The 26,262-nt window shown below is 57.7% G+C and overlaps 1 protein-coding gene across 2 annotated transcripts; it reads right to left on the bottom strand.

Moving 5' to 3' along the window:
• Positions 1 to 4,021: 4,021 nt before the first annotated feature.
• On the bottom strand, positions 4,022 to 24,197 carry ABHD8 (abhydrolase domain containing 8). 2 transcript variants are annotated; one of them, XM_074978381.1, is made up of 5 exons: positions 24,092 to 24,197; positions 10,789 to 11,500; positions 6,891 to 7,061; positions 6,199 to 6,415; positions 4,022 to 5,923 (listed from the first exon to the last, which is right to left on the bottom strand). In XM_074978381.1, the coding sequence occupies exons 2-5, from the start codon at positions 11,490 to 11,492 to the stop codon at positions 5,771 to 5,773; spliced, it is 1,245 nt and encodes a 414-aa protein (XP_074834482.1). In that variant the 5' UTR covers positions 11,493 to 11,500; positions 24,092 to 24,197; the 3' UTR covers positions 4,022 to 5,770. The 2 variants fall into 2 exon arrangements, with proteins under 2 accessions (XP_074834482.1, XP_074834481.1); XM_074978380.1 differs by lacking the exon at positions 24,092 to 24,197 and adding an exon at positions 21,710 to 22,017.
• Between the last annotated feature and the right edge of the window lie 2,065 nt (positions 24,198 to 26,262).

Genomic DNA, 26,262 nt, shown 5'->3' on the forward strand with positions numbered 1-26,262 from the left:
TGGCTGTGGGTGGGGGGGGCTCCCTGGACCATGGGGGGGGGTCTGGGGCCGGGGGGGGGGGGCTGCCTCCCTGCCAGGGGGTATTTTTAATCGCCGAAATGTGAATTTGTCTCCTCGCTGCTGCGATTGGCCCGGGGCCTCCGGCACATGAGAACACAGGAGGGTTTTCAGTGTCTGTGGCACCAGGAATCATCCTCTGATGCCATGCGCTGACCAGCTGGCAGGCGGGGGTGGGGGACTTTTAAACGGACCTGTTCCTGTCTGCTCGTGGTCTGGATTTTCTCTGGGGAGCTGCACAGGGCAGAAGGTCCGCTGGCAGCTGGGGTCTGCGCCGTCACAACAGACGGGGCTGCCCCTGAGCGAGCCTTGTCGCCGCTGCAGCTTGTCTCGCCTGGTAGCTCTCCCTTTCGCGTGGTGGGAGGCTGGGGGCTTTTTTTCCTAGTCTTCCCCAAAGTAGCGTTTTCAAAAAATAAATCTCTGTGTCCAGCTCTTCGCTCAGAAACGGGCTTCCCAGCCTGTCTGTGCAGGGATCTGAGCTGCGGCTGGGTCCCTCCGCCATCCTCTGTTCTGCTTTGTGAAGCAAGTGGCGAAGGAGCGTGGCCCCCCACCCACAATCTCCACCCCGCAGTCAGGGCTTCGCTGTTCCTTCCCTCACGCCCCTTTCTCTCTGCTCCCTTGGGCTGCAGCCCTCTTCAGGCTAACACCAGGTCTGCGTTATCAGAGAAAGTCAGCCCGAGACGCGACTCCAGCCGCAAGACTAGCGCAGCTGGAGGCAGCGTATCGGAGGTTAAAGTACTGCAGCGTCCCCCCTCTGGGAGGTTAACGGGAGAAATTTGTGACCTGGGCAAGTGCTGGCTCAAGGAGGGAGCCACCAGCAATCGATTTAGCAGGTCCTTAGCAGACCCCTTAAATCAAACTCCAGGAGACCGATGGGCGAGGTCGATCTGCACAGCTGGTTTTCCCACGCACCTTTGAGCTGATCTGGGCTGCTCTTGGGACTAGCTCTAGCTCCTTTGAGAACAGGAAGTTGTGTGCCCTGCCGGGGGGAGAACACTACTTTCCTCCTGCTGCAATACTCACTAAGCCCCCCCTCGTGAGCCGATCAGCAGGCCCAGGCTGAGGTCTGAGAACACAGCAGGCCTGGCCCCGGCGAGCAGGACGGGTCCGAGCGAAGTCACAGGCGCCGAGGACAGAGTGGGTCTTTACTGTGTGACGTGACACGCTCACAGGCGAGTGCTTCGGCTGGAACTGCTGGATCACAACGCACAACTTTCCTTTGCGTCCCCACAAGCAGCGGCCGGACCCTGGGAGAGCCCCCTCGGCCCAGCGGCCAGGTCACCGGGGGCTTCTCAGCGCAAGGAGCGGAAGGAGCACTTAGGCTTCCGCTGCCAGGAGGGGCTGGGGGTGATCGAATTAGACTGTGTGGCAGACCAGTGAGGGCAGCTCTCTTCCAGGGAGGGAACAGCTCAATGGTTTGAGCATTGGCCTGCTAAACCCTGGGTTGTGAGCTCAAGCCTTAAGGAGGCTATTTAGGGCTGAGAGCAAATAGCTACCAGGTACGGTGCTTGGCCCTGACCGGAGGTCAGGGACTGGATTAGATGACCTCCCAGTTCTAGGAGATGAGTATTTCCAGCTGCTGGGGGCACAGAGTGCTTTCTGGAAACCTCTGCCAGGCAGCCGGAGAGAACCTAACCCAAAGCCCTGGCCCCTTCTGCATCCCCCACCCTGCTGGACCCAGGTGACCCCCCTCCTGTTTGCCCCAGGCTTTAGACACCCATTAATCCTGAGTGCCAAGGGGGGGCTGGTAGCATTTCACACCCCTGGGTGTGACTCCCTAGGGCCTGGGGGAGGCAGAAGTGGGTGCAGTGCTGCCTCCTTTGCTGGGGCCAATCGGTGCCTGTTGCAATAAGCCGAGATGCCTTTGAGCTGCAGGGCTGGAGTGGTCTCCTCTGGCTGCCTGTACAGCTGCCCCCCGTCCTGCCTGCAGCACACAGTCTAGCGTGTGCCCACGTTGGCCCTGGCATCAGGGTGCCATGGGCAGACCCCTCAGCTTTCTCTGACCAGTGCTACAAGTTGAACCCCTCCAGCCCACAACTCTTATCCAGCAACAGCCTCAATCCGGCATGATTTGAGGCACCCGGACGACCACTCGTCACTGGTGTAGCCCAGTTTCCTGCATCCCGTGAAGCTTGTTTCCCACCACCAGTCCTGGCTGTCTGTGTTCTCTGCTGTTACCGAGCTGTAATTTACCCCTCTAAGAGCCCCAGAAGCGGTGGGAACGCGCTAGACAATATTAACTGCCCACTATCTGGCAAATTCTCTCATCCAGCCTGGTCAGGTCCCAAGAGTGCTATACAAGAAGTTGAACCTGTAGTATTTCCAGACCTCCTCATAACCACAAACTCCAGGCAGGAGCCTGTCTGCTGCTTAGTGCCTAACCAATGCAGCTCGTCCCTCAGAGCAAGATTTTGGGTCATTTTCCTGCTGCTCAGGGCCTGAGCTGGCTGAGATACCCCTGCAAAACCTCTGCCCAGAGAACGGCCTGTTTGTAGTTTGCGGCCAGCCAGGGCTTCCTGAACCACAGCGAGATCGTTTCCCTGCCCACTGAAATGTGGCAGCTGATTCCAAGCATGCAACAAAAGGCTGGGCAGACATCACCATGATCGAGAGCAGGGCGGCTTCCCAACAGGCACAGTAATAGCTCAGAGTGGAACAGGGCTGAGCAAGGAAGTTCCTGTCCCCTGTGCTTTCTCAGCAGGCTGGAGGGGCTCTGTCCTGACCCGTTCTACATCCCACCTCCAAGTCCCACAACCACAGCAGGTTCTGTTTGGATGTTAACCTTCCTTGTTAGGGACCGGCCAGTTCTGACAGGTGTGTACAGAGCAGGTTGCTGCCTCTGGTCTGAAAGCAACTAGCCAGAGGCTGCAGTGCCAGGCGGTGTCCACCCAGAGCAAAGGACACAGAGGAGAAGAGAGACGCTCTTTTAACGGGTGTTGTCCAGCTGTGGAAATGAGGCGGAAGGGGCGTAGGTGCAGCAGTCGAGAGGCGCCTGCCGCCAGAGTCGGAGCAGCTGCTGGGTCGCGCCGTTCACTGGAGGCCAAGTCAGCTGTGTAAACGGACACAGGTTTGCAATGTCCTTGTAAAGGTGTCACAATTCTCACCGTGAGACACGAGTGCCGAGAGCCCAGTGCTGGGCAGGGGCCAGGCACCTCCCCCCGAGCCCAGGAGGGAGGCTCTGCCATCCATCCTCAACCCTTGCTGGGGCCCGAGGAGCAGCGAGGCTGGGGGCAGGTCAGGCGGCATAGGGCTTCCTCCCCACTGCAGCCATCAGCCCTGCTGGGAGGGCCATGCTTGGGGCTGAGCTCCCTGGGGAGGACACGGCCGCTGCAGTTACAGTCCAGGCCGAGCAGGCTTGGGGCTGGCACCCCGGCCCTGGCTGTGCAGACCAAGGCGCCAGCTGCACTTAGGAGGCCTCCAACAGTCCTTGACCCAGTGCCGGTGGAGGTGGTGTTCTGCTAGGGCTCAGTGCCACAAACAGCTCTGGCCCTGCCTCACCCTGTTCCCAGCGGAGCAAAGTGGGGGGGCGCTGCAGTGGCCCGTGCAGGACAGAGGCTGGGGTCTAGTTGTTTGTTTGGTTTTGATGAATGAGCAGGGGAAGGAGAGACCCCTGAGCCCGGCCTGGGCAGCATTGCAGTGGGCTGGGGGTGCAGTCGTGCGCCCACGGAGGGACTGCACCTGGACGGGCTGTTAGCGGCACCAACGCAGCTCTGGGCAGCGGGGAGTGGGCAGGAGACCCTGCTGCAGCAGGGGAACAGCAGTGCAGCTGCTCACACCCCTCTAGCATGCAGCAGCCCTCCGTGTACCCCTCTGGGCCAGTCTGTCCTGCACCCGGACCCTGGAGCAAATAGTCACCTCAGTCCATGCAGAAGGGGAGACCCTCTATCAACTTTTCATAGCCCCCCCCCACCCCCGCAAGAGGCTCATCGTCCACCCTCCCCCGGTTCCTGCCCCCCTGCTGGTTCTGACGGTGCGGAGGAAAAGCTGGTGTGGGGGGCAGTTGCCACTGGTTCTCTTGCTGCACAACTCCGTCGGTCAGGGACATAGGGCTGCTTGGCTTGTGCGCTGACCCTTGGTACTGGCAGCATTCCCCTGCCCGCACTAACTCCCAACCAGGATAAAAGGTGCCTCTCCCAGGGACCAACACAGCGTGAATGGTGGGGCTGTGAGGTGTCACCGCTCCCTCTGCATCGCATCTGGGTGCACGCAGCTTCCAGCGGGGCTACCACCCTGTCTGTGTGCAAGCGCGGCGGCAGCCTGGGGAGGACACTGCTCTGAAAGGCAGGGCCCAGCCCCAGCAAAGGGAGATGTTTGGATTCGTAGTGAAGCCAGCTGGGGAGGTACTGGGCTGCCTGCTGGAGAAACAGCTTCCAGAAGCATGAGAAGCAGTGGGCTTAAGTTGCAGCCAAGCAGATTAAGGTTGGCCATTAACCACCCTGCTGGGAAGATTTTCCTAAGCACCGAAACAAAGTGCCTGGGGAGGTTGGGGAATCTCCATCCCTGGAGATAAGAGCGGGTCAGACAGACCCTGATCAGGTATGGCCTGGCTGGCGCTTGGGCCTGCCGGCAGGGCAGCAAACTGGACTCGATGGCCTCTCCAGGTCCCTTCCAGTTCCAGCTGTTGAGGATTCTGTGAAATCAGGTACCCAAGAACCTCCTGTGACCCGACCAGCTCCTTGGAGGTTGGTGGTCGGAGGGTGGCCAAGGCCAGGGAAAAGTTCCTCACCGTGGTGGCGTAGGTTGAAGTTGCCCCTGGAGGGGGCTGTGGCACCAAACCCTGGAGAATTTGCCCTTTGCTGCAGGGCCCCTCCTTTCAGAGACCTGGTGCCAACCAGCTCTATGGGCCCAGCACCCAGGCAGGGCAGCTAGTGGCCAGCCTGAGCTGTCGCTCCCTGCCTGAGCCCCAGGGTTCTCTAGGGTCTGACCCTACCAGGTACTAGTCCAGCTTGCTCTGCTGCCAGCCAGGTGGGCTTGGTGGCCAGTCCTCTGCCTCCCTCCTGGCAGCTCTCCCAGGACTTTGCCACAGGTCTCCCTTGGGAGCTGCAGCTGAAAGTCTGCGCCAGCTCCTCCCGGTACCAGGCAGCCTGAGCCTGCTGCCTCCAACAGCCACGCGTGCCCTAAGCTGTAAACGGACCTGGGTCCAGCCAGGCCGAGCCCACCGCTGGCCCTCTCGAAAGGAGCTCCAGCTGCCTGGTGCTGACTCCTGGACCGCTGAAGCCTGGTGTTGTTCCGAAGAGTGGGGAAGTGGCTGCCCACGGGGCTGAGCCATCCTCGAGCGGCAGCTCCCCCCAGACCCCACACAGCTTCACCGCAGCCCCTCCAGCCCCCTGGGGAAGGGTGAGGGTTTGCTCTGGGGAGCAGGGCCGCCTCCCCGGCTGCGCCCAGAGGGCCCAGTTTGGTTCCCCCCCGGCCTTGTGCTGCACCTCAAGGTCCTGCGTAGTCCCTCTCCTTCCCCTCTGCTCCAAATGGGGCCCTGGCACTGGAGAAAGGAGCGGCTGAAGGAACGGGGTGAAGGGGCTCCAGCCATGCTGTCCAGGGAGCGTGTCCGCTGCCAGCCTGCACCTGCCAGGCCCTGCCAAGCTGACCTGCCCAGCTGCCCGCCAGCCCTCTCCAGGGAAGGAAATCTCGGCTCCTGCCCTCAGCCCCCGTCTCGCTCTGCCTGGGAAAGTTCCTCCCGACAAAGCAGCAGCCAGGTCACCGCTCGCCGGGGGGCTTATTTCTTTGCCGCCGCCGGCCCCTCCCCGGCAGGCGTCTCAGGCTCCCACAGCAGGAACTCATGGAGCAGCGTGTTCACCGTCTCCGGACACTCCAGCATCACCATGTGGCTGCCCTCGTCAATCACCTTCAGGAAGGCGATGAGCAGGATCTGGGGACGGAGGACACAGCGGCAGTCAGGCCTTAGGGAAACACCCAGCACCAGCCGCTCCCCCTCCCGCACAGCTGGGGCGGAGGTCAGGCGGACTGAGGCCCTGTGAGTCGCCCCGCTGGTGAACTGAGCTCCCCCAGCCGGCAGTGTTTCTGGGGGTGGTGCACATCCACGCAGGCTTTAGTGCGCAACAAAACTGGTTCCACCCATGGATGGAAAAAACTAGAGGGACCCCTGCTCCTCAGCCCACACGCGTCTGGCTGCTGGTACCCTACCTCGGCCATCCGCTGATCCTCCTCCACCGGCACAAACTTATCGTGCATCCCATGCACCAGCAGCACTGGCACGGTGAGCTCGGCGTGGTACACCTCGTCGCCCTCCGGCCAGTACTGGCCGCTCATCATGGCCCGCAGGACGAAGGAAGACACATTGAAGGCGTTGCCTTCCTTGAGCAGCTGCTTCTCTTTGGCACCCTGGCGTGCGAAGCCGGCCCTGGAGGGCACAGAACGGGGCAGAGTTAACGGCACAGCCCCACAGAGGGGAGCTGGGTGTGCAGCAGTGCAGACAGCTAGTCCGGGGAGTGAGCCTGGCTGGAGGGGGGGAGCAGCCATTTGCCAGCTGGGCAAGCGAATGGAGCGACTCTGGGTAACGGCAGAGCCCAGCGGATGCTCCTGCTGCACGACGCTGCTCAGCTGCAGCCAGGCCCCTCTCGTAACTGGGAAAGGCTGCGGGGTGGGGGACGCACACGAGCCCCTTTGGCTCCCAAGAGGATATGCTGGGCAAGCAGCCTGGGGAGCTGCTAATGCACATGGCTGCCCCCAGTGCAGCTCTGCCTGGCGCAGCCCAAGGCACCAACAGTCCTGGCATACGGAGTCAGGGGGCAGGGCAGCTTTGCCACCCCCTCCACGAACCTCCGCCCCCGGGTACCTTCCTCCGGCCGCTGCTGGCAGAAGCGTTGGCAACTCACTTGAGGAAGCTCCAGGCCAGGCAGGGGGACAGGCAGTGGAGGACGCCGGTTGGCATGTTGAAGATGGAGCACAGGCTGGGCTGTAGCGCCGTGGGGCCGCCCCCGTTGATCATGATCACCTTGTGCACCAGGTCCGGGTACTCGTGGGCGAGGAAGGTGCAGAAGGAGACCCTGCGAGGAGGAGACGGCGCTGACCCGGCTGCAGGAGCCCCGCCTGGGGTGGAAGTTCGGGGGCTGTTGAGACTCGTCGGTTTCAGTGCTGGAGGGCTGGGATGGGGAGCTCCCACCCGCACTCTGCAACAGGGAGGCGGCGCACCTTCTTCCGGAGCTGGGCCAGCCCCGGGCGCCTCGCACGCAGCAGCTCTGCCAACGTCCGTCACCCCGACCTGCCAGCTCAGTGCTGGGCTGCCCTGTCCACAGCTCGGCCGGCCACCCTCAACCCCCCCACTAGGAACACGGGCTGCCCGGGAGCCAAAGAGCCCGCGTCCCGTTGCTCCAGGTAAAGCCTGTTTGTACCATTTACTTTGCCTGTAGGGAGCTGATGGGTTGGATCCTGCTTTATGGACACCTGAGCTGGACCTTCCAGGAGAACTGCAGCGCTTAGACCTGGCCGTTCGCTACGCTTTTGATAGGCTCCCACAGGATCGTTGCCAGCACGTTAACGGGGGAGGGATTGGATAAACGGCCTGCAAGGTGGCTAGAAAGCTGGCTGGATCGTCGTGCCCAATGGGTGGCGCTGAACGGCTCTGTCTGGTTGGCGATCGGTGTCAAGGGGGGTGCCCCCAGGATCAGTTCTAGGGCTGGGCTAGTTCCACATCTGTGTTACTGACCTGGAGGAGTGGATGGATTGAACCGTCAGCAAGTTTGCGGATGGCACTGAGCTAGGGGGAGACGTAGATACGTTGGAGGTAGGGATCGCGGCCAGAGGGACCTAGACAAATCGGAGAATTGGCCCAAAAGAAAAGTGATGAGGTTCAGCAAGGACAAGTGCAGAATCCTGCACTTGGGACGGAAGAATCCCAAGCACTGCTACAGGCTGGGGACCGGCTGGCTAAGCAGCAGTTCTGCAGAAAAGGACCTGGGGATCACAGGGGGCGAGAGGCTGGATATGAACTAATAATGTGCCCTGGTAGCGAAGAAAGCTAACAGCCCATTGGGCTGCGTTATAGGGGAGCATTGCCAGCCAACCTAGGGAGGTGATTATTCTCTTCTATTCAGCACTGGTGAAGCCACATCTGGAGTATTGCATCCAGTTCTGGGCCACCCACTACAGTAAGGATGTGGACGCACTGGAGACAGCCCAGCAGAGGGTGACAAAAATGACGAGGGGGGCTGGAGCCCATGACCTATGAGGAGAGGCTGAGGGATCTGGGCTTATTCGTCTGCAGAAGAGAAGACTGAGGGGCAATTTGACAGCAGCCTTCAGCTTCTTGCAGGGCGGCTCTGCAGAGGCTGTTCTCAGTGGTGACAGAGGGCAGAACAAGGAGCAATGGGGCTGAAGTTACAGAGCGGGAGGTGTAGGTTGGATATTAGGAAAAACTATTTCCCCAGCAGGTGGTGAAGCCCTGGGATGCGTTACCAAGAAAGGTGGTGGAATCTCCATCCCTAGAGGTTTATAAGTCCCAGCTTGATAACTCCAGCTGGAGATTTAACTGGGGCTGGTCCTGCTTTGAGCAGGGGGTTTGACTCAATGACGTCCCAAGGGCTCTCCCAGCCCTACACCTCTGTGCCTTTCTCTCTCTGCTGCACAGTGGCTGGGGTCCAAGTGCCGCAGAGCCAGGGACGGCCCCTACCGTGAGCCTGGTGCTGTGGCCCTCGATCCGCCCAGCCCTGCAAATGGATCATTAGCACGGACGAGAGTGTCAATTGCACACGGATTGGGGCAGGGGGATGGGGAATCTACATCCGCCTGTCAGACCTAATCCCCTTTCACTCCCCGGCTCTGAGCCAGCAGCTCTCTCCTCTCTGCTCCCTTAAATACCTGGCAGGGCTGCAGGGAGACCTGCTCCTTCCCAAACTCCCCTTCCTGCTCTTTGCACTGATTAACTGCTGCCTAATTGACTTTCTTGGACTTACTGCTATTTATAGCATCCTCTCCACCAGGCAGGACAGGTCATCCGCCCTGGCGGTGAGCATTCACTCCCCCTCCTGGGCCGCCTGCCTGGAGGTCACAGCAGGGGTCTCTGCGCAGCCTGGCTGCCCACGTTACACTTTGTCTGCACAGCTAAGAAGGAAGCACGCCTGGGGCAGTGTGGTCAGAGCTCCCTCCTAGTATACCAGGTAAACCCCTCCAGGAGGGGAGTAGCTAGGAGCTGCCTCTTCACGCTGGCACCACCTGGAACTTGCTGCGCTCGGAGGGTGTTTTCTCACAGCCCTGCGCGAGGTTACAGCATAGGGAAGCCCTTAGAGTGCCGGTGGGAGATCAGGTTGCAGTGAAATGGGGGTTCCAGGGCTCCCTCTAATTACTCTGCTCACAAACGTTCGTGAATTGCACCACCCGTTTGTTTGTTTGTTTATGTGCACCACACAGCGGCTGCTGGGAGAGCTCTGCTAATCACCTGGCCCTGGAACCTTTGGGCAGCCGCCCCAGGGCTTAGCTTACAGGGAACACTGGCTTAGACCCATATTGGTCCCCAGCTGGAAAGCAGGAGCTGCCAGGCTCTGCCTCTGCCGTGAGCCGGCTGGAGTCCTGGGGGAACATCGACATGGAGAGGGAGGGACTGGGAGTCCCAGGGTTGGAACAAGCGAGGGGGCCGTGCCCCAGTTCCAGCCCAGATCAGGTCTGGATGGAGCCCTTTGTGCAAGGAGGCAGCCGCTCTCGGCTGAGGTGACTGCCAAACACCAGACTTCCACCATCGCAGCCGCTAACCAGGCCTGTGGATGGCAGTCCCAGCAGAGGGGCTAAGGACAGGAAGGGCCCTGGGATGCAACCTCCCTGGGAGACTGTATCAGAAGCTTAGCTAATGGCCAGGTCTAAGCACTGCTGCTCTCCAGGGAAGGTCGAGCTCGGTTGTGTCCATAAAGCAGGATCCAACACAGCAGCTCCGAAGTGGAAGCCCCTCCGGTGTGGGGATGAAGGGTGGGGAGTGGAGGCAGTAACTGGCCAGCACCTGCCACACGCACTTCTGGGACCTGTGATCTGAAGCTGAAGGCTGAATCCGCTGGGGGGTCAGCACCAGCGTTCCCTAGGAGCAGAGCACTTGGGCGGCCACGCAAGAGAGAGTCAAATGCCGCCCAGGCCATTAGCAGAGCACCCACAGCTGGCGGCGTGTGTGTGTCTGCTGGTGGTGCACCTTGGCACAGGCCTCAGTGCACAGAACAAAAGTTATTCCACACACAAAATTAGAGGGAGCCCTGGCACGGCTCACGTGCCGCTTAACAAGAGACAGCAGGAGGTGTACTGGGCTGGCCAGCTGTTGGGTTTGCAAAGTTTCTGACCAGATTTCGGCACCAAATAAAAATACTCCTCCTGGGACCCCCGAGACATCAACAAGGAGCCTGGGGGAGCAGGGATTTATCATTAAAGGGACAGTCTCATGGCTGCTGGGCCAGGCAGCTCCCTTACCCACCAGAGCCAGTGCAGGAAAGGTCTGTGAATTCCCTGACCTTGCACTGTCTATGCAGCTGCAACTAGGGCCGCTAGATTCCTTGCGGGGACAAGGGGCGAGCAGCCTGGGGGCTTCCCCTGCCTTCCTACGGGCCAGTCCAGGAGGGGGATGGCCCAGTGGTGTGATGCAGCTGGAACAGGTGGGACCAGCCTGGAAAGCAGAGACCCCTCATCCTATCATCTTCCTTTCAGCGGCGAGTCCTGCCCTCGATGGAGCGCCGAGATCCGCTCACAAGGCCGCCCCACCTGGGAACCCACCGAGCCAGACTCTGCCGCCCGCCGGCGCCTTACCCGTACGAGTGGCCGACGAGGATGTTCCTCTTCTTCGCATAGCGCTTGAAGACGGCCCTCATGTCCTCAGCCAGGGCGTAGAAGGTGTAGGCGGCCGCGATCTGTGGGGCGGAGCTAGCACCGTGCCCGGCCAGGTCCGGGGCCACCACCTCGTAGCCCAGCTTGGTGAAGAAGTCCAGCTGCTCCTTCCAGATGTCCAGGGACCCGCCCACGCCGTGGACGAAGAAAAGCACCACGTCGCTGTGCGTCCCCTTGCAGCTGGTGATCTGCTTCTTGCAGTCGACGTGGATGATCTTCTTGAGCTTGCGTTTGCGGCACTGCCTGGGCGTCGCGGCCGGCCGGGCGCTGGCGGCAACGTCCAGGACCTCCAGTTCCGCGGTGCCGCGGGACTCCACGGGCCCGTTCTGGCCGTGCAGGAGCTCGGCCCGCACGGCCTGGCCCAGGTTCTCGAGCACCAGCTGCCCGCTGCGGTAGATGGTGATCTTGCGTTTGCAGTGCACCACGCCCCGCTCGGGCCGGGGGTCCTCGGGCCCCGCCTCAGGCTGGCGGGCGGGCAGGGTGTGTTTCACCCGCAGGACCCGGCCGGGCTTCACCTCCACAAAGCTGTAGCCGTCGCCGGACTCTACGCTGTCCCCGGGCCCCACCGTGTTGGGCGTCTTGCCGATGAGGCAGCACATGATCCCATCAGCGATGCTGGTCAGCATTATGCTTCCTGGCAAGGGGCGAGAGGGGGAGCTGTTAGCAGGAGACCTACGGCCACCGAACCCTTCCCCTCCCAGGCCAGGTCTGCAGGTGGGGGGAATCCCCCTGGCTCTGTTCACAGCTGCTGAGGGTCTGGCCCCTCTCTGGGTGGGGGGGGGGGCAAAGAGCGCCGGGTGCAGGACACGGCCGAGGCTGGTTCTGCTCTGCCCTGGGCTGTGCATCAGCCCCACGCAGAGGGACTGGCATGTGCTGCTGTTTGGCTCTGTTGCACCTCACGCCCCCCCACCCAGTGCAAACAGCGGGGAATCGGGCCCCTGCAGCCAGAGCGCTTTGTCCCCCTCCCCACAGTGGGCTGATCTGCTCTTAACTGGTGTGGATCAGCAGGAAGGGAGCCAGCAGCGTCACCCCAGGGCAAATCAGAATGGGTCCAGCGGCCGCCGTGCCTTCCTCCAGCTTTGGAGCTGCCACGTGCAGCGTATCAGGGCAGGTGCCCCCGGCAGAGACCCTGCAACAGCCCCAGTGGGGCACTGGAGACAATACCCAGCCCGATTCCCTCCTCGTGCCACCGGCAAAGCCACCGCGGTGACAGCAAGAGGAGGGTCCAGGCCCGTGAACAGCGTCGAACGCAGGACCCAGGTGTCCTGGCTCACCAAGGGCAGCGGCAGGCCCCCCTCCTGTGCTCGCCAGACACGTGCTGGACAGGGGAGTGAGAGAAACGCTTTGCTTTATCGAGTCCCCTTTGGTCAGGACTCCTGGGTTCTGTGCCTGACTGGCTGAGTGCCCGGGGAGGAGCCGGGGATAGCTGGGAGGAAGCCAGTTGGTGTGACACACGCAGCCCCTCTGACTGGAGAGAAACTCGAGTGGCAAGACACCAGCTTATCGGTGGCTGCTCAGAACGCCCCCGAGCCCGGCGCCGGAGGGGATGATAGAGCAGCATTGTGACCACCACACCCGCTGGGCCCTTGCCAGGCGCCCACACCACACAGCCCTTTCCAGAACTGCTCGTTAACCAGAACGTCCAACGAACACGAGGGGAGAGGGAACCAGTTACCACCCTCGGCCCAGCCGGCAGGTTAAACCTGAAACAACCCCACGCTGCCCGGAGGGCCAGGCCTGCCGAGAAGGAGCGTTGGGCAGGAGGAAGGAGGAGGTGCTCTGGAGAGAGAGGATCTAGGGTGCGGGCTCAGCAGGTGGAGGAAGAACAGGTGTAGCCAAGGCGCAAGGGGAGGCTGGTGTTGGATGGAGGTTACTGCTACAAGCCAAGTGCTGGGAAGGGGCAGGATGGGCCAGGAAGCGGCTCAGGGGAGTGTAACCCACGCCAGGCGGTTTTTAACAGCACTCAGTGCCAGCCCTGCTTCCAAAGCAGCACCTCCCGGAGATGCCCTCAGCCCAGCACCTCACCCCTTTGCTGGCCCCACTCGGCTCCAAGTCCACCCAGCCTTGCCACGAATTGGAGTCTCTGCCTCTTGCCAATAACAAGGGAAGAAACACCCGAATGAAGAGCACGTTGAAAAACCATCCGCGTTTCCATCCTGGTCCTGAGTTACACACGGCACCTGCCCAGAACTGGGGGGTCCGAACAGCACAGGACAAGGAGCTGGAGGGTTTAATGACGTCACTCCAAAACCCAGGTGTGAAAAGTCAGGTGGCAGGAGATTGCCAGATCCTGGTCGGGGCCACCCCCAGCAGGAGCCAAGCACGGCCTCCGCCTTCACCACCCCAAACCAGTCAGGGCCTGGCAGGGGCCCCTCTTGGCCTGCGAGCTCCCTGGAGCAGGAGCCAGCTCAGTGCTAGTCCGTCACTGGATGACCTGCCTCTGTAAGGGCCAGGAGGCCTCCATTCAGGTAACCCTGCCTGCCACACCCGCCTGGGCTGCTGGACGACAAGGAGGGAAGCCGGCGGGGGCTAGCCAGGCCTTGCAGAGGGCAGCATCAGGTTCAGCTTTGGAGCTGAAGCAGCAAACCCCAAAGCTGAAGCGGGCGGCCGGAGCTGCACTGTTGGGCACGCCGGCTCGCAGGCGTTTGGGGCAGGAGACGGGAGCCCGGGTGTGAAAGGACGAGGCGCTCGCATGCCGCCTACGGCCTGAACGCCAAGATCAGTTGCCGAGGGTCCGGAGCCTGGGTGCAAAGTGAGGGACGGTGGCACGGCCCAGCACTGCGATCCACCATCCCCGCAGCGACTGGCCCCTGGGTGCAGGTGAATAGAGCAGACGCCGCCTGTGTCAGGTACAGCGCCCTGCCCTGCAGGGGCCAAACTCGTCTGGGGGCTGGCAGCCTGCAAGCACCGGTCCCTGCAGGGGGCTAGGCACGTTCCCCCATCCTGCTGGACAGGTTGAAGCGCATTTGCTACTCAGGCTGGTGCGGTGAATTATTGGTGGGGTGGGCTGTTAGGGCAGGCGCCCACAGCTGGATCCACAGCTGCAGAAGGGGCTGGCTTGTTGGGAGCCCTCTCCCCAGCCACCGCCAGGCGCTGCGCTCCTGCCAGCCCACCAGTCCCTGCAGGGTGGAGAGGGAAGAGCAATCGTCCAGCTGTATAAATCCCAGCAGAGTCACCTCAGCCCCCGACAAACCCTTCCCAGCCACCCACTGGCAGCAGCTTTGGGTGGGGAAGGGCTGCCAGAGGGCAAAGCAGGGGGTTCTGCCCCAGGACCGGTGTTCCCTGTAAGCTGAGCGCTGCTCAGAGGGACCTCTGCTGCCCGCGAGTCTCATCATGACTGAGGGAGCCCGAACGAAACCCCACGACATCCCCCCGTCCATTGCAGAGCAGGCAGAACAAGGCAGCGCGTGGCTGTTTCACAGCCTGCCGAGAAGCCCCTGGAAGATCTTTCAACCTAATGCTTCCCACGGTGCGCAAGGCCGACTCCCCCTGGAAACGCCCAGCGTGGGACCCGCTCAGCCAGCAGTGCTGACAACCGGCCAGCGAGCAGGGCCGCGAAGCGAAACTCAGGCTCTAATGAGGACAGACTGCCCTCTGTACAGGCCAGCTGGAAGGAAGCCAACTGCAGCGCAGGGGGCGCACGGTCTGGAAGGAGTCGCATTTTTTTTAAGCGTCTCTCCCACTTCTGCTGCTACAGACGCAGCTCACACGCTACTCAAACGGCAGGAGGGTTGGCACATGCAGAATGGGGGCATCTTCACGGTATGTGCTCAGAGCTGAGCTGCAGGATACAGCAGCAGGACCAGCATTCGTTACAGGGTTCCCCATGTCGCTGGTATCCGTGGGGCTGAAGCAGCAGCCGTGGGAGCAAGCGTGGCATAGGTTGCCCTTACCCAGTCCGGGCCGGTAAGCAGCGCCCAGCAGAGTGCCCAACACTGGCGGCATGTGTGTCTAGCAGTGGTGCACATCCTCACATGCCTCAGTGCACAGAACAAAATTTATTCCATCCATGGATGGGAAAAATGAGAGGGTGCCCCTGCCCATGAGCGCTGGGGACAGTCTCGGATACCGCCCCGAAGGACTCTGCTACCCTCTCCCATCTGCGGAAGCTTTCATCTGAGACTCTGAGTCCTCTGCATGCCACAAGCAACACATCACTTACAAATGGGGAACCTGAGGCTTGGAGAGATGTGACTTGCCAAAGGTCACGCAGGGAGTCAGTGGCAGAGCCAGGACTAGAATCGGGGCCTCCTGACAGCCAGGCCTTTGAACTCCTAGGCTACAAGGAGTCGAAGCTCACCTCATACCTAACCAGAAAGGTCGTTTTCCTAGGATTTCCAGTCAGGGCTTGGATTTAAACAATGTCCTCAATCACACAAGGTATTAATGCTCTTCATATGGGTAAGAGGCTAATGAACTTACTAGGGATACTAATGGTTAACTGGTTAACCAATAAGCCTTATCCTAAATTGATGAGGATTACTGGTTATGGTTAAGCACTAGGGGCTGGAGCAGCCCCCTTTGCCAGGGATGGGCTGCCCTGGCCAAGCTGGAGCATCCCTGCCCGTGGCACGCTGGGGACCGGGGCTGCTCCGGCTGTGCTGGAATGTCCCCCATGCGCAGCAGCACCGTGGACAGGGAAGTTCCGTCCAGGGTGGAGCAGCCCTGCTCACCAGCATGCCATGGAGGAGAGCGGGGTGCTGGAGCGGCCCCCCCAGCTGCCCTTCCCTTTAATGGGTTAAACCTGCCATTTAGCCTGGGCTTTTACATCCCGTCAACTTAGGAGGGTTTCTGGCTGATCTGCTAGACTGTAACTCGGTCCCCAGGATGAACTCAATCAGTCCCTTGCTCATTTCCAGCCCCGATTTCCTCGGAAGGTGTCTGTTCCCAGCTCTCAGGTAGGGACAGAGCCAGCTGCAGAGGGACTCCCTGGAGACACATTCTCCTGCCCGGGGAGGAACGATTCTGCTTGTGTCCCGATTCCAGACACAGGCAGCAGCTCTCTGCAGCTATCTCACAGTGGCTACCCGGCCCCCGGGGCTCTTGGGTCTATCCCACGGGGCCGGCCCAGTTCTCGCTGCAGGAGGGCACCTGGCGCTGCAGCTCAGAAGCCCCACATCACAACTGGCATCAGCCATGCTGCTAACGTGCCCGATGCCTGCAGAACTAGGGGCCCCGCTCCAGAGTCCCGTGGTGTTAATGGGAATCTATACACAGATCTCAGCACGCTTTGGATCAGAACCTAGGCCCTTAAGGATATAAGGGCATGTCAGGAGTGAATGCTGCCAAGGGTTAACCCCAGAGAGAGTGGCTTCTCTGTTGGCCGTCAGCTGGGGAAGCCAATGGGAAGAGAGAGGGGGATTTCTGAATGGAAGCAGTTGCCTGCTGAGAGGGTCTTTCTTTGGTGTGGCTGGAGGAGAGGGACACACAGAGGTGGCTTAAGTCTGAACCAGGCTTGGAGGACTTCAGTAAATAGCCAGGCCACAGGGAGATCTGGGCATACAGCTATGTAAGTAGAAAGGAAATGTTTAGTTAAACACACGCTTAGGCTATTTTTTATTTTGGGTTTGGTGTGGGACTGCTTGGGCTGGCTTATGTGCCACCCCCTCCCCCCCCAAACACTGTCACTGCTAAACTGAATCCCCGGGAAGTAATTCTCTCTGCTTTAAACTCTTTTTTTTTTAGCTGATCTGTAAAACCTAGAAATCAAGTATTCTTTCTTGGTATATTTTATCTTCTGTTTTGTTAATAATTTTAAAGCAATGATTTGATTCCTGTGTCCTAGAAAAGGGGCTGTGTGTATCCAGGCCTAAGACTGAAAAGTCGGGTGTCAGACTGCGGCTTAATGTCTCGTTTTCAAGCTCTCTCCTAAGGGAGGGGTCAGAGCTTGGGGTTACCCCCTAGGGAGACATCAAGTGTATCTTTCTGGGTTTTAAGCGGGGGGTTCTCACTTGGGGGGTGGCAGGTACTGCCCAGGGTCAGGGAATCCGTGACCTGGGAAGCCTTCAAGCACACCCTAGAGGCCAGGTGTTTTAAAAACACCAGGAAGCCCTGTGGCACCTTACAGACTAACATATTGTGGAGCGTGAGCTTTCGTGGGGAAAGACCCGCTTCGTCAGATGCACGTGTTGGGAGGGGGGGTGCAGAGGAGGGTTTAAAGAGGGAGTTTTAAGTAGTTTTGTCAGCCTGCACCTTGTGCACTTGGAGTGTCAGAGTTCGGGGGGAATCAGCCCGGACAGGGTATCTGATGAATGCTTCTTTGGCTTAAGCCATGGATTGAGTCGCAACCCCCTGCTGTCCGTTAAGTGCTTCCCTGCCACCGGCCCTGCCCAAGGCTCTATGCTAGGCACAAACTGGCGGGTGTTCGTTAACTGGGCAGGAAGAGGCTGGAGGAGAAAACGGAGGTCAGGCAGGAACAGCTGAAGCGGCTCTCGGTGGCCGAGCACAAGCAGCCCCAGCGGGGACTGGGAAGTTCCTTCCAAGCTGTGAACTTTGGATCCTGCTGTAGCAGAGATGGTGCCCACCCCTCTCCCCAGCCTGTCTCCCACCCAGCCGCTACCCCTTCTAGGAGGAAACACCGCACTGGGGGCTGGGGCAGGGGGAGAGAGAGTGACGGGCAGAATCTACCATAGAACTGGGGGGAAAGGCTATTCCAGGGCAGTGGGAGGCTCCTCTGAGCAATGCAGGGCTCTTCCCTTTGAAGCCTCTTCATGGGACACCTTTGCTGTCATCTGTTCAGCAGGGAAGGGTACCTAGAGCCCAGCAAACAGCCTCCTGCACCCGCCTGCGGCCCAAGCCAACACCCTCCCCTGCCCTCCTAGAAGACAAGACAGGGGAGTCGCTTGGGACTCGCATTTCAAGGGGTGACAGCCAATGCGCCCGCTCATCTCTTCATCCATGGTTGGAATAAATGTTGTTACGTGCACTGAGACAGGTAAAGCTGTGCACCACCTGCGAGAACAAAGAGAGCTGTGGGCTCTCTGCTAATCCGCTGGGTGGCCTCTGAATGGCTGCACAGACGCGCAGCTTATGGGGAACATGGTGCCAACCTTGGCTCAGTAAAGAAATTCCTGGAAGCAGAGGAAAAGCCACTCATCAAGTGTGGCAAATAAATGCAGTGTTTATGCAAGAGCTGCTGAGCTGTGGCGCTTAGGGCGGGGGTAGGGGAAAAAAAAGTCACCCCAAGTGTCAGTAGCAGAGTTAGTTTCTGTCTCCAAATCTCCCACTCCCCCGCTCTAACCACCAGACAGTGCTGCCTCTCTCCAGGACAGCCAGAAATCCAGGGCTTTTCCCTCCAGAGGATGAAAAGCCAGAAAATGAAACCATCTGGACTGGAGGGAACTTTGTAAAGATGCTGGTAACCATGGTGACAAGCCCTGGGTACATTCAGCTGCCAGCCCCAGCGCAGACAAAGAACTGAGCACCAGTTACATAACGCCAGTCACAACAGTGAGCCAGGCGCAGAAGGCGTTACATAAATCTCCTTCTCCCTGCCCCTCTGCCCCTTGCATTGCCCACCTGGAATCCGCTGGGTCAGCGCAGCCAGAGAGGGGATGGGCAGAGTTGGAAGCCCCTGCAGGGGTTTCTGGCTTCCTACCGTTGGATTTCTTTAAAAAAATCTAGCCAGCAGCGTTACCGCACAACCTCCAGAAGTCAGAACAGCATCGGTTCAGCACTCATGGGTTACTACGGGCTCATCCATTCTGCAGAAGTAACGGTTGTGGGGATGGGGTTCCCCCATGGTAGCCCCTGGATTGTGTTACTCCCGTGTTCGAGTCACATTATATAACTGAGCCCTAAACAAGTTCCCTGCCAGCACCACGGCTTCCCCCAGGGAAACGAGCCCTGATTCTGCAGGAGAGGGAAACTCAGGGTCGTCGTAATGCTAGTCACAAAATCACTGACGATGAAGGTTGGAGGAGACCAACCCCAATAAATCTAAGCAATGGTTGGTCCTGTGAGATCACAGCAGCCAGGCTTGTCCAGTGTGCCACCCGCATGTGGAATCAGTTTTGTTGCATGCACCCAGATATGAGCACCACACTTAGGAACACAGGCTGCCGGCTGCGGGTGCTCTGCTCATCAGCTAGGCAACATTCGAATTTCTCCTGGGTGGCCATCCAAACGCTCTGTTTACAGGGAACCCTGCGCTTGTCTGTTCTCTAAACCCAGGACTTGGTCTCTGAGATCAGCTCTTAGACCTTCTGCGTTGCAATCCCACTCCTACCACAGAGCTCCCCAACTTCTCTCTCTGCCTTCCTCCCCGCTTCCTGGGTGTTCATGCCTGGCAGAACAGGCAGGCAAAGGGAAAACAGCTTCCTGACCTACTTTGAGCTGAGACTCTGTGGATTTTACATAATGTAATGGCAAAACATCACAGGCAGAGAACAGAGAGGCCGAGATGCAGGTGGTGGGCCAGGGAGGGAGGGAGGAAGACGGACCAGGTAATGCTAAGGCCAGGCATGCCAGGGTCACAGGGCGTGGGGTGCTGTGTGTCCCAGCAATGAGTGTATGACACCACCCCCAGAGAGAAGATGGGCTAACAACCCAGCTGAGGACTAAGGGCCATACCAGCCCCTCCATGCACTGCACCAGGGCAGGATTTGAGAGATGGGTCCATCAGGAGCTAGGTTTGCCCGGCCACCACAAGAGAGGGGATCACCAGAACGGATCCCCCAGCTGGTTTCTATGGCTTCCCACTGCCACGCTGCCTCCCCCAGCTGGGACTGCTCCCCTGCCTGGTTGGAGGGCTTGCTCCAGGGATGCAGGGGAGGACAGTAGCAGGCCAGCTTTCGTACGCAGCTGGGATCCCCATGGGACCCAGAGGGAAGGAATTACTTCCCCTGTCCTGCCCACAGCGCTGAATCCACGGGCCAAGGTGGGGGAGGAACTGGCCTTTCTCAGCCCCCTGCATCCTCAGCTTTTGGCTCCTCTTTCCTCACGGACATCAAGAGCAGACTTTGATCCCAACAGAGCATTATTCACTGGGACGCATGTCTAATGGTTAGAGCGGGAACCTGGAACCCAAAAGACCTGTGTTCATCACCTGGCTTTCGAGTGTTCCCCATAAGTTGGGCGTTTGTGCAGTCACTCAGGAGGGATTCAGATGTTGCCCAGCTGATTAACAGAGAGCAACATTTATTCCACCCATGGGCAGAAATACAAGTGGAGGACACATTGCTCCTGTCCTACTTCATGACCCTGGGGGAACTCACCACCCTTCTGGGTGCCCTGGTTTCCCCATATTTACAGCCTCACAGGAGAGTTGGGGGCTTAACATGTCAAGTGCCCTGGAAATGGAGAGCAATAACAGATGTGCCCAAGCTGGGATTCTGATTACGCTAATAACTAGAACTCATCCCTTGGCTTCCACCCCAGAATCACACATACGATTGGAACTAAACAGCACCCCCAAGGAACAAGTGTTAGTCGCCCCTTCCCTTCCCTTCCCCACCCCCCACATGTGGGAAAAAAAACCCCACGAGGTACAGAGAACACACTCAAGTGCAATGACAACGAACGAGGGATCTGTAAGCTGCACACAGGCCCTAACCCTTTGCACTGCTTGTTTTTAGGGAGCTACCTCGGTGCCTTTTCAGCAATGTCCTCACCAGGGACAGAGCAAATGTCTCCTCCTGGGGAGGCTACCACTGCTGGCTTTCACATCATGCCTGGTTCCTTGTGTACCTAGTCCATCGCAGCTGGTTTATGAGGAAGTATCTGGGAGGATTTTGCAAGCCACGGAAATGGGATCAGAGCTGCTCGAAAGGTGGAATTCTCAGCCTACAGGGCTGGAAGGAGTGTTGCCATCACACCCTTTTCGCTTAAGCAGATTCCATTCTCCACAGGGTTTCCAGTTTGCTCTCAGCACCCTGCATTATTCAAAAAAAAAAACAAACCCAAACACAACTGTTCCAACACCGCTGCACAGAGATGCAATTAAAATATGCAGCATCCTTGCAGGAATCCTACACCACTAGGACGGGAAGGGACCTCGAGAGGTCATCGAGTCCCGTCACCTGCCCCCATGGTAGGGCCAGGCACGGTCCCCATGCCTAATAGATGTCGGTCTAACCTGCTCTTAAATATCTCCAGGGATGGAGATTCCAGGACGGGGGAGCTGAGTGGTCAGTGAGAGGGACTTTGGCTCTGCAGCAAGACAGTGCAGACAAACGATGCTCAAAGGAGGAAGAGCATCCCACAAAAATAAGCGCCTCTCTAACCTGCCGGTCACGGCCCAGCTGGCCTCTCCTTAGGCGGTAAGCCCTTGAAAAGCACAGCAGCCCAAGCAATGCAGAGAGAAGCGACCCCTATCTGACCCCTCCTGCATGTAGTGGGTCAGGTCCAACCCCGCCTCACCCCAATCCTCCCTTTCCCAGACCTGATATTTCCCCTTTCCTCTGGCTGCCCCCCGCCCCCCTCCACAAAATGCACAGCTGCAAACGAGCCCAGCTGCCATTCCTGAGGCAGCAGTGCCACAGCCCTGCACGGCGCGGGAGCTGGAGGAAGCGGGGGGGGTGTGTGGAACCCCAATCAAGGCGGAACCAACACACGCAGAGCCCCCCCTCCCCCCCCCGCAATTGCAGCACTGCATCACAACAGGCGGCTGCATGCAGCGAACTTTTGCTGCCTCAGCCTGCACCGCTCCCCCAGCGGCTGGTGCGCGCGCTGCCTTTGCACGACGCTGCATGCACTGCACCTGCACTGCAATGCACTGCACACCTCACTCCCTGCCGTCCCCTTCGGCGGCCACGGGAGTCCTTTAGCCGTTTTGCTCCCCGGTGCAGACCCGCCCCCGGGCAGGACCCAAATCCAAGCCCCCCGCGCACAGACGCCGCCTCACCTCATGGAGGGACAAGGGCGGTCAGGTCCGCTCCCGGGCGTGCAAATTCAGGGGCTCAACTCGCAGAGCGCAGAAGAGGAGGGAGCAAAGCCCGGAGCAGCAGCCGCGGCTCGTGCAAGGAGCAGGCGCGGGCAGGGTCTGAGCCGCCCTGGCTACATCTCAGCCGGGGCGGGATGCGCCCTGCAGCCGCGCCGAGCCTGCGCTTCCCAGGGGAACCTGGCCCCCGCCAGCAGCCCCGCAGACGGGGAAGGCACCAGCGCCTGGGCTTTCGGGGGGCTGATTGCCCTTGTGTGCTGTAGCCATAGAGAAGCCGCTGAAATCCCTCCCAGAGAGGCGGGGTTTGAGGGTGACAGGCAGGGAAGCTGACCAATGGAAGCGAAAAGTCGCCCCCTTTCCAGTGTCTTTGACATGGGGTGGCGGGGGGTGAAGTGCTCTAGCTCTGCGGGCAGGGCTCAGGCTGGGGCCTGGGGGCTCCTGCACTTGCAGGGATTGTTCCTTCCTCTCTTGTCACATCTTACGGTGATGGCACAGGGGTACCAGGGAGGCAGTTTGCAGGTGATGCCCCGCTGGGAAGGGCTGCAAGTGCTTGGGAGGACAGGGTCGGAATTCAAAGGGAGCTGGACAAATTGGAGAGAAATTGCCAATCCAGACAAAAGGCCAAGTTCCCCACTTAGGGAGGAACAATCAGTTTCACGGGTACAAAGTGGAACAAACCAGCCCTCATGCAGCCCTTTAAAGAGGAACAAAATAATCTGCTAGGGGGACAGCCCCATGGGAGGCAGCTGCCCTAGGAAGGAGCAGCGCAGAAGGGGATCTAGGCTCAGGGTGGACCACAAGCTACCTATGAGCCAACGGTGTGACACAGCTGCAAAAAAAGCAAACGTCCTTCTGGGATGCGTTAGCAGGAGTGTCCTGAGCAAGGCAGGAGAAGTCACTCTTCTGCTCAACTCTGCCCTGATTAGGCCTCAAGGGGAATATTGTGTCCACTTCTGGGCACCACCTTTCAAGGGAGATGTGGAAAAAATTGAGATGGTCCAGAGAAGAGCAGCAAAAGTGATTAAAGGTCTGGAGAACATGAGCTAGGAGGAACAACTGAAAGCATTGGGTTTGTTTAATTTATAAAAGGGAAGACAGAGGGGACGTGATAGCGGTTTTCAAGTACCTAAATGGTTGTTACAAGGAAGAGGGGAGAAAATTGTTCTCTTTGGCCTCTGATGATAAGACAAGAAGCAATGGGCTTAAATTGTAGCAAGGGAGGTTTAGGTTGAACATTAGCAAAAACTGTCATGGTGGTCAAGCACTGGAATAGATTAACTAGGGAGGTTGTGGAATCTCCATCGCTGGAGATATGTAAGAGCAGGTTAGACAGACATCTGTCAGGGATGGTCTGATGGTGCTTGGTCCTGCCGTAGGGGCAGGGACTGGACTCAATGACCTCTCGATGTTCCTTCCAGTTCCAGCATTCTATAAGGAATTTGGCTGTGTTTGTGACAATGTGGCCGTGAATCTCCTGGAAACACATTACAGTCAAGTTCGTTCCAATTAATTCCTTTGATCTTACTCAGGGTTGCCAAGTCTCATGATTTCATCACAAATATTTGGTGCTTTTTGTAAAGCAGTAATGTCTGGATGCAGATAATTACCTGAATGTCTTAGCTTTCACACAATACCAAAAGTAAGTTCTAGCCCTCTTTATTCTTTCCAGAAAAAGTTTGAAACCGTGGCCCCTGACAAACATGACACTAATGGACACTTCAGTTAGTTTTTTAAATCTTACAAATTTGGAGGATGAAGGTGGGAGGGGCTGACTCGTTTGTTTTGAGAGCTTGAAATTGGCAATATACTAAATTCAAACTCCTGGCCCTGTCCTTGATAAGCCAGCTACCTTTGCCATCAGCAATGGCAGTGAAAATAAAACCTTTTATTTAATGGTTAGGTCAGGCAACTGGGAGCCAGGATTCCTGGGTTCTACTCCTGGATGCCACTGACTCACCATGTGACCTTGAGTGAGTCATTTTATCTTTTGGTGCCTCAGTTTCCCTGCTCTGTAAAATTACAATAATTATATTCCCCTGTGAAGGAATGATGGGAGAATTAATTCTGTTTCTAAAGTGCCTCGAGGACATTGTTTCAAAAGTATTATTATTTTAAAAGCAAGAGGCTGGATTAGATTTGAGACGAAGAGCTTGACACGTTTACATCTGCTAGCTGATCCCAAGATCCATTTGTGCTACACTCAGTATATTATCATGGTACCCATTATAACTATGCATAAGTTTATAACATGTTAATGATTTATTGTGTCTCAGGAATTCAGAGCAAATGTGCCCAGTTTGCAAGTCAAACGCTGCTTTTGCTAATTGCCAAAGGATGCAAACTCACCGAGGTAGCGGGAGGAAGGATCTTAATCAAGCCGGGTGGCTTTCTGGTTCAGGTATCACCCCTGTTAATTCTGATCCAGGTGAAGAGTCTACTCCAGGTGCTGGCCACTCGTTGCTGGATTCTGGAGCTGGACTGGCATGAACGGTGCTTTTAATAATGCCTGAATGCAAGAGAATGCAGCTCAGTCACCGAATGGCAACAGCACGGTCTGTGAAGTGCTGACATCAGCAGATGTGACTGATACACACAGAAGAGCCAGCAGATGCAGTTTTGAAATTAGCAGTATCCTGCCTCTGCTCACGTTTTTATTAAATTAGCCCTTCCCCTGGGTAGCCAGAGCTCAGACAGAACAAACCTCTTCCCAGGGAGCTGAATAGTGCAGAATCAATCGAGGTCCTTCCTGTTAACTTGAAGGAAGGGCCATGAAGTCAAAGAGTCTTTGTGTAACTAAAATTTGGCATTACTAAGTGAAAGTAAAAATGCCAAGGAATGCCATACACACCATACAACACTAAGTGCTCTTACTCTGAACAATCTGCTGGAGTTTTAAATCCTGCAGTAATTCACCAAGTAGTTCAGTGTGGGGAAAGCATCAGCCACCACACCCGCTGGGTTGTGTGAGCGGCCTCAGAACAGCTGCTCTCTCCCTCCCCAGAGGTGACTGAATTTCAGTGGGAAGGGGACGTAACCCCTCTGGCATCTGTAATGTGCCTTAAAGCTTGTGAAGGGAGCCCCAAAATAAATGATAGTCTCTCCAGCTAAATATTATGCCCCTGTATTCATGGAAGGCTAATAATAATAAATCTTCCATAAAAAGTTTAATCTGAAATCTCAAAAATGTTTCACAGACATCCAACTTGATGACTCCCCTGGGGAAATAATAGTACCATCTGGTTGTACAGAGGGGGAAACTGAGGCACAGAGCAATTTAAAAGTGACTTGGCTCATGTAATAGAGAAGCTCTAGGGTGAAGGCAGGAACTGAATCCAGAAGGTCTGACTCCCATTCTGCTCCTCTAAGGATAAGACTAAATTTGTTTCCAGTTCTCTGTGTTCTTTGGACAGCTCCTGTTATCCCAACAGCAGGATCAGGGAATGAAAAGCTCAGATAGGCACAGACGAGGCCATTCCAAGCATCTCTCCAGTGGGTGCACCAATTAAGCACAGAAACAGCCCAGAACTGTTGCCAGCAAAATCATTTGGACAGAAAATACATTTACAGTTTTTGAACAGTCTGTCATGGCAAAGAGCCTGCCCGGCCCTGTCCGATGCAGTGATGCCAGATCTACTAAGGTGACCAGACATCCTGGGAATTGCAGGACAGTTCCTTCTTTTCAAGCTGTGTGATGTGCGACGAAGTGGGCAGTTTGTGGGGGTTGAAAGGTTTGCATGCAGAGGGGATGGCACTTGGTGTGACTGGTATGGTGAGGTGAGGGGATTTGTATGGCAGGAACCAGCACAGAACTGGCAGGCCACAGCCAGTGGCCTGGAGAACAGAGATCCCAGCGACTTGTGACAGGTGCCCAGCAGACCCAGCTCCGATGTGTGAAATTTCATAAAGAGGGGCTCAGCATGATTGGCTGCTGGGTGTCAGGCTCATCCATCTCATTAAACATGCTGAAAAATGTTGCTGCATTGAGGTTTGCGTATTCACATTTGCATACTGATTAACCAAGCTTTCACATTCTACTGACTCACTTTCCTACGCGCTGAAAGGGTTTTTTCCCCCCCATAACTGAAATTTCCATCAGTTTGGATTACATTAGACAGGCATGGGGCGGGGGGGGGCTAGTAATTGCAGGCATGAAGAGTGGGGCTCAGCCTATAACATTTGCTTCCCTGTGCTGCAGGACTGCTTATTATTTGTCAGATAAGCGCGGTCTTAAGCCATTGCTGCGGCTTAATATCATTGACTAATTGTGAGTTGAATACTGAGGCTCATTAATGTTTGATGATCACGTGGTGTTGCACAGACGCTGTTATTGCACACTTGTCTCTTAATTCACCATTCGTGACCCTGTCCTCCCTTTGCGGGCAGTGGCAAGCCCGCTGCTTCTCACTGGGACTACAGCTCCCATGACGCAGCGCGGCCAGCCGCACAGCCGGGTCCTTTCCGCTCCCTCCCGCGAGTCTTAGAGCAGTTCCTGCCTCAACCGAACCGGCTGGCATCGG

The sequence above is a fragment of the Carettochelys insculpta genome, chromosome 27, assembly GCF_033958435.1.
Source record: "Carettochelys insculpta isolate YL-2023 chromosome 27, ASM3395843v1, whole genome shotgun sequence".
NCBI lineage: Eukaryota > Metazoa > Chordata > Testudines > Carettochelyidae > Carettochelys > Carettochelys insculpta.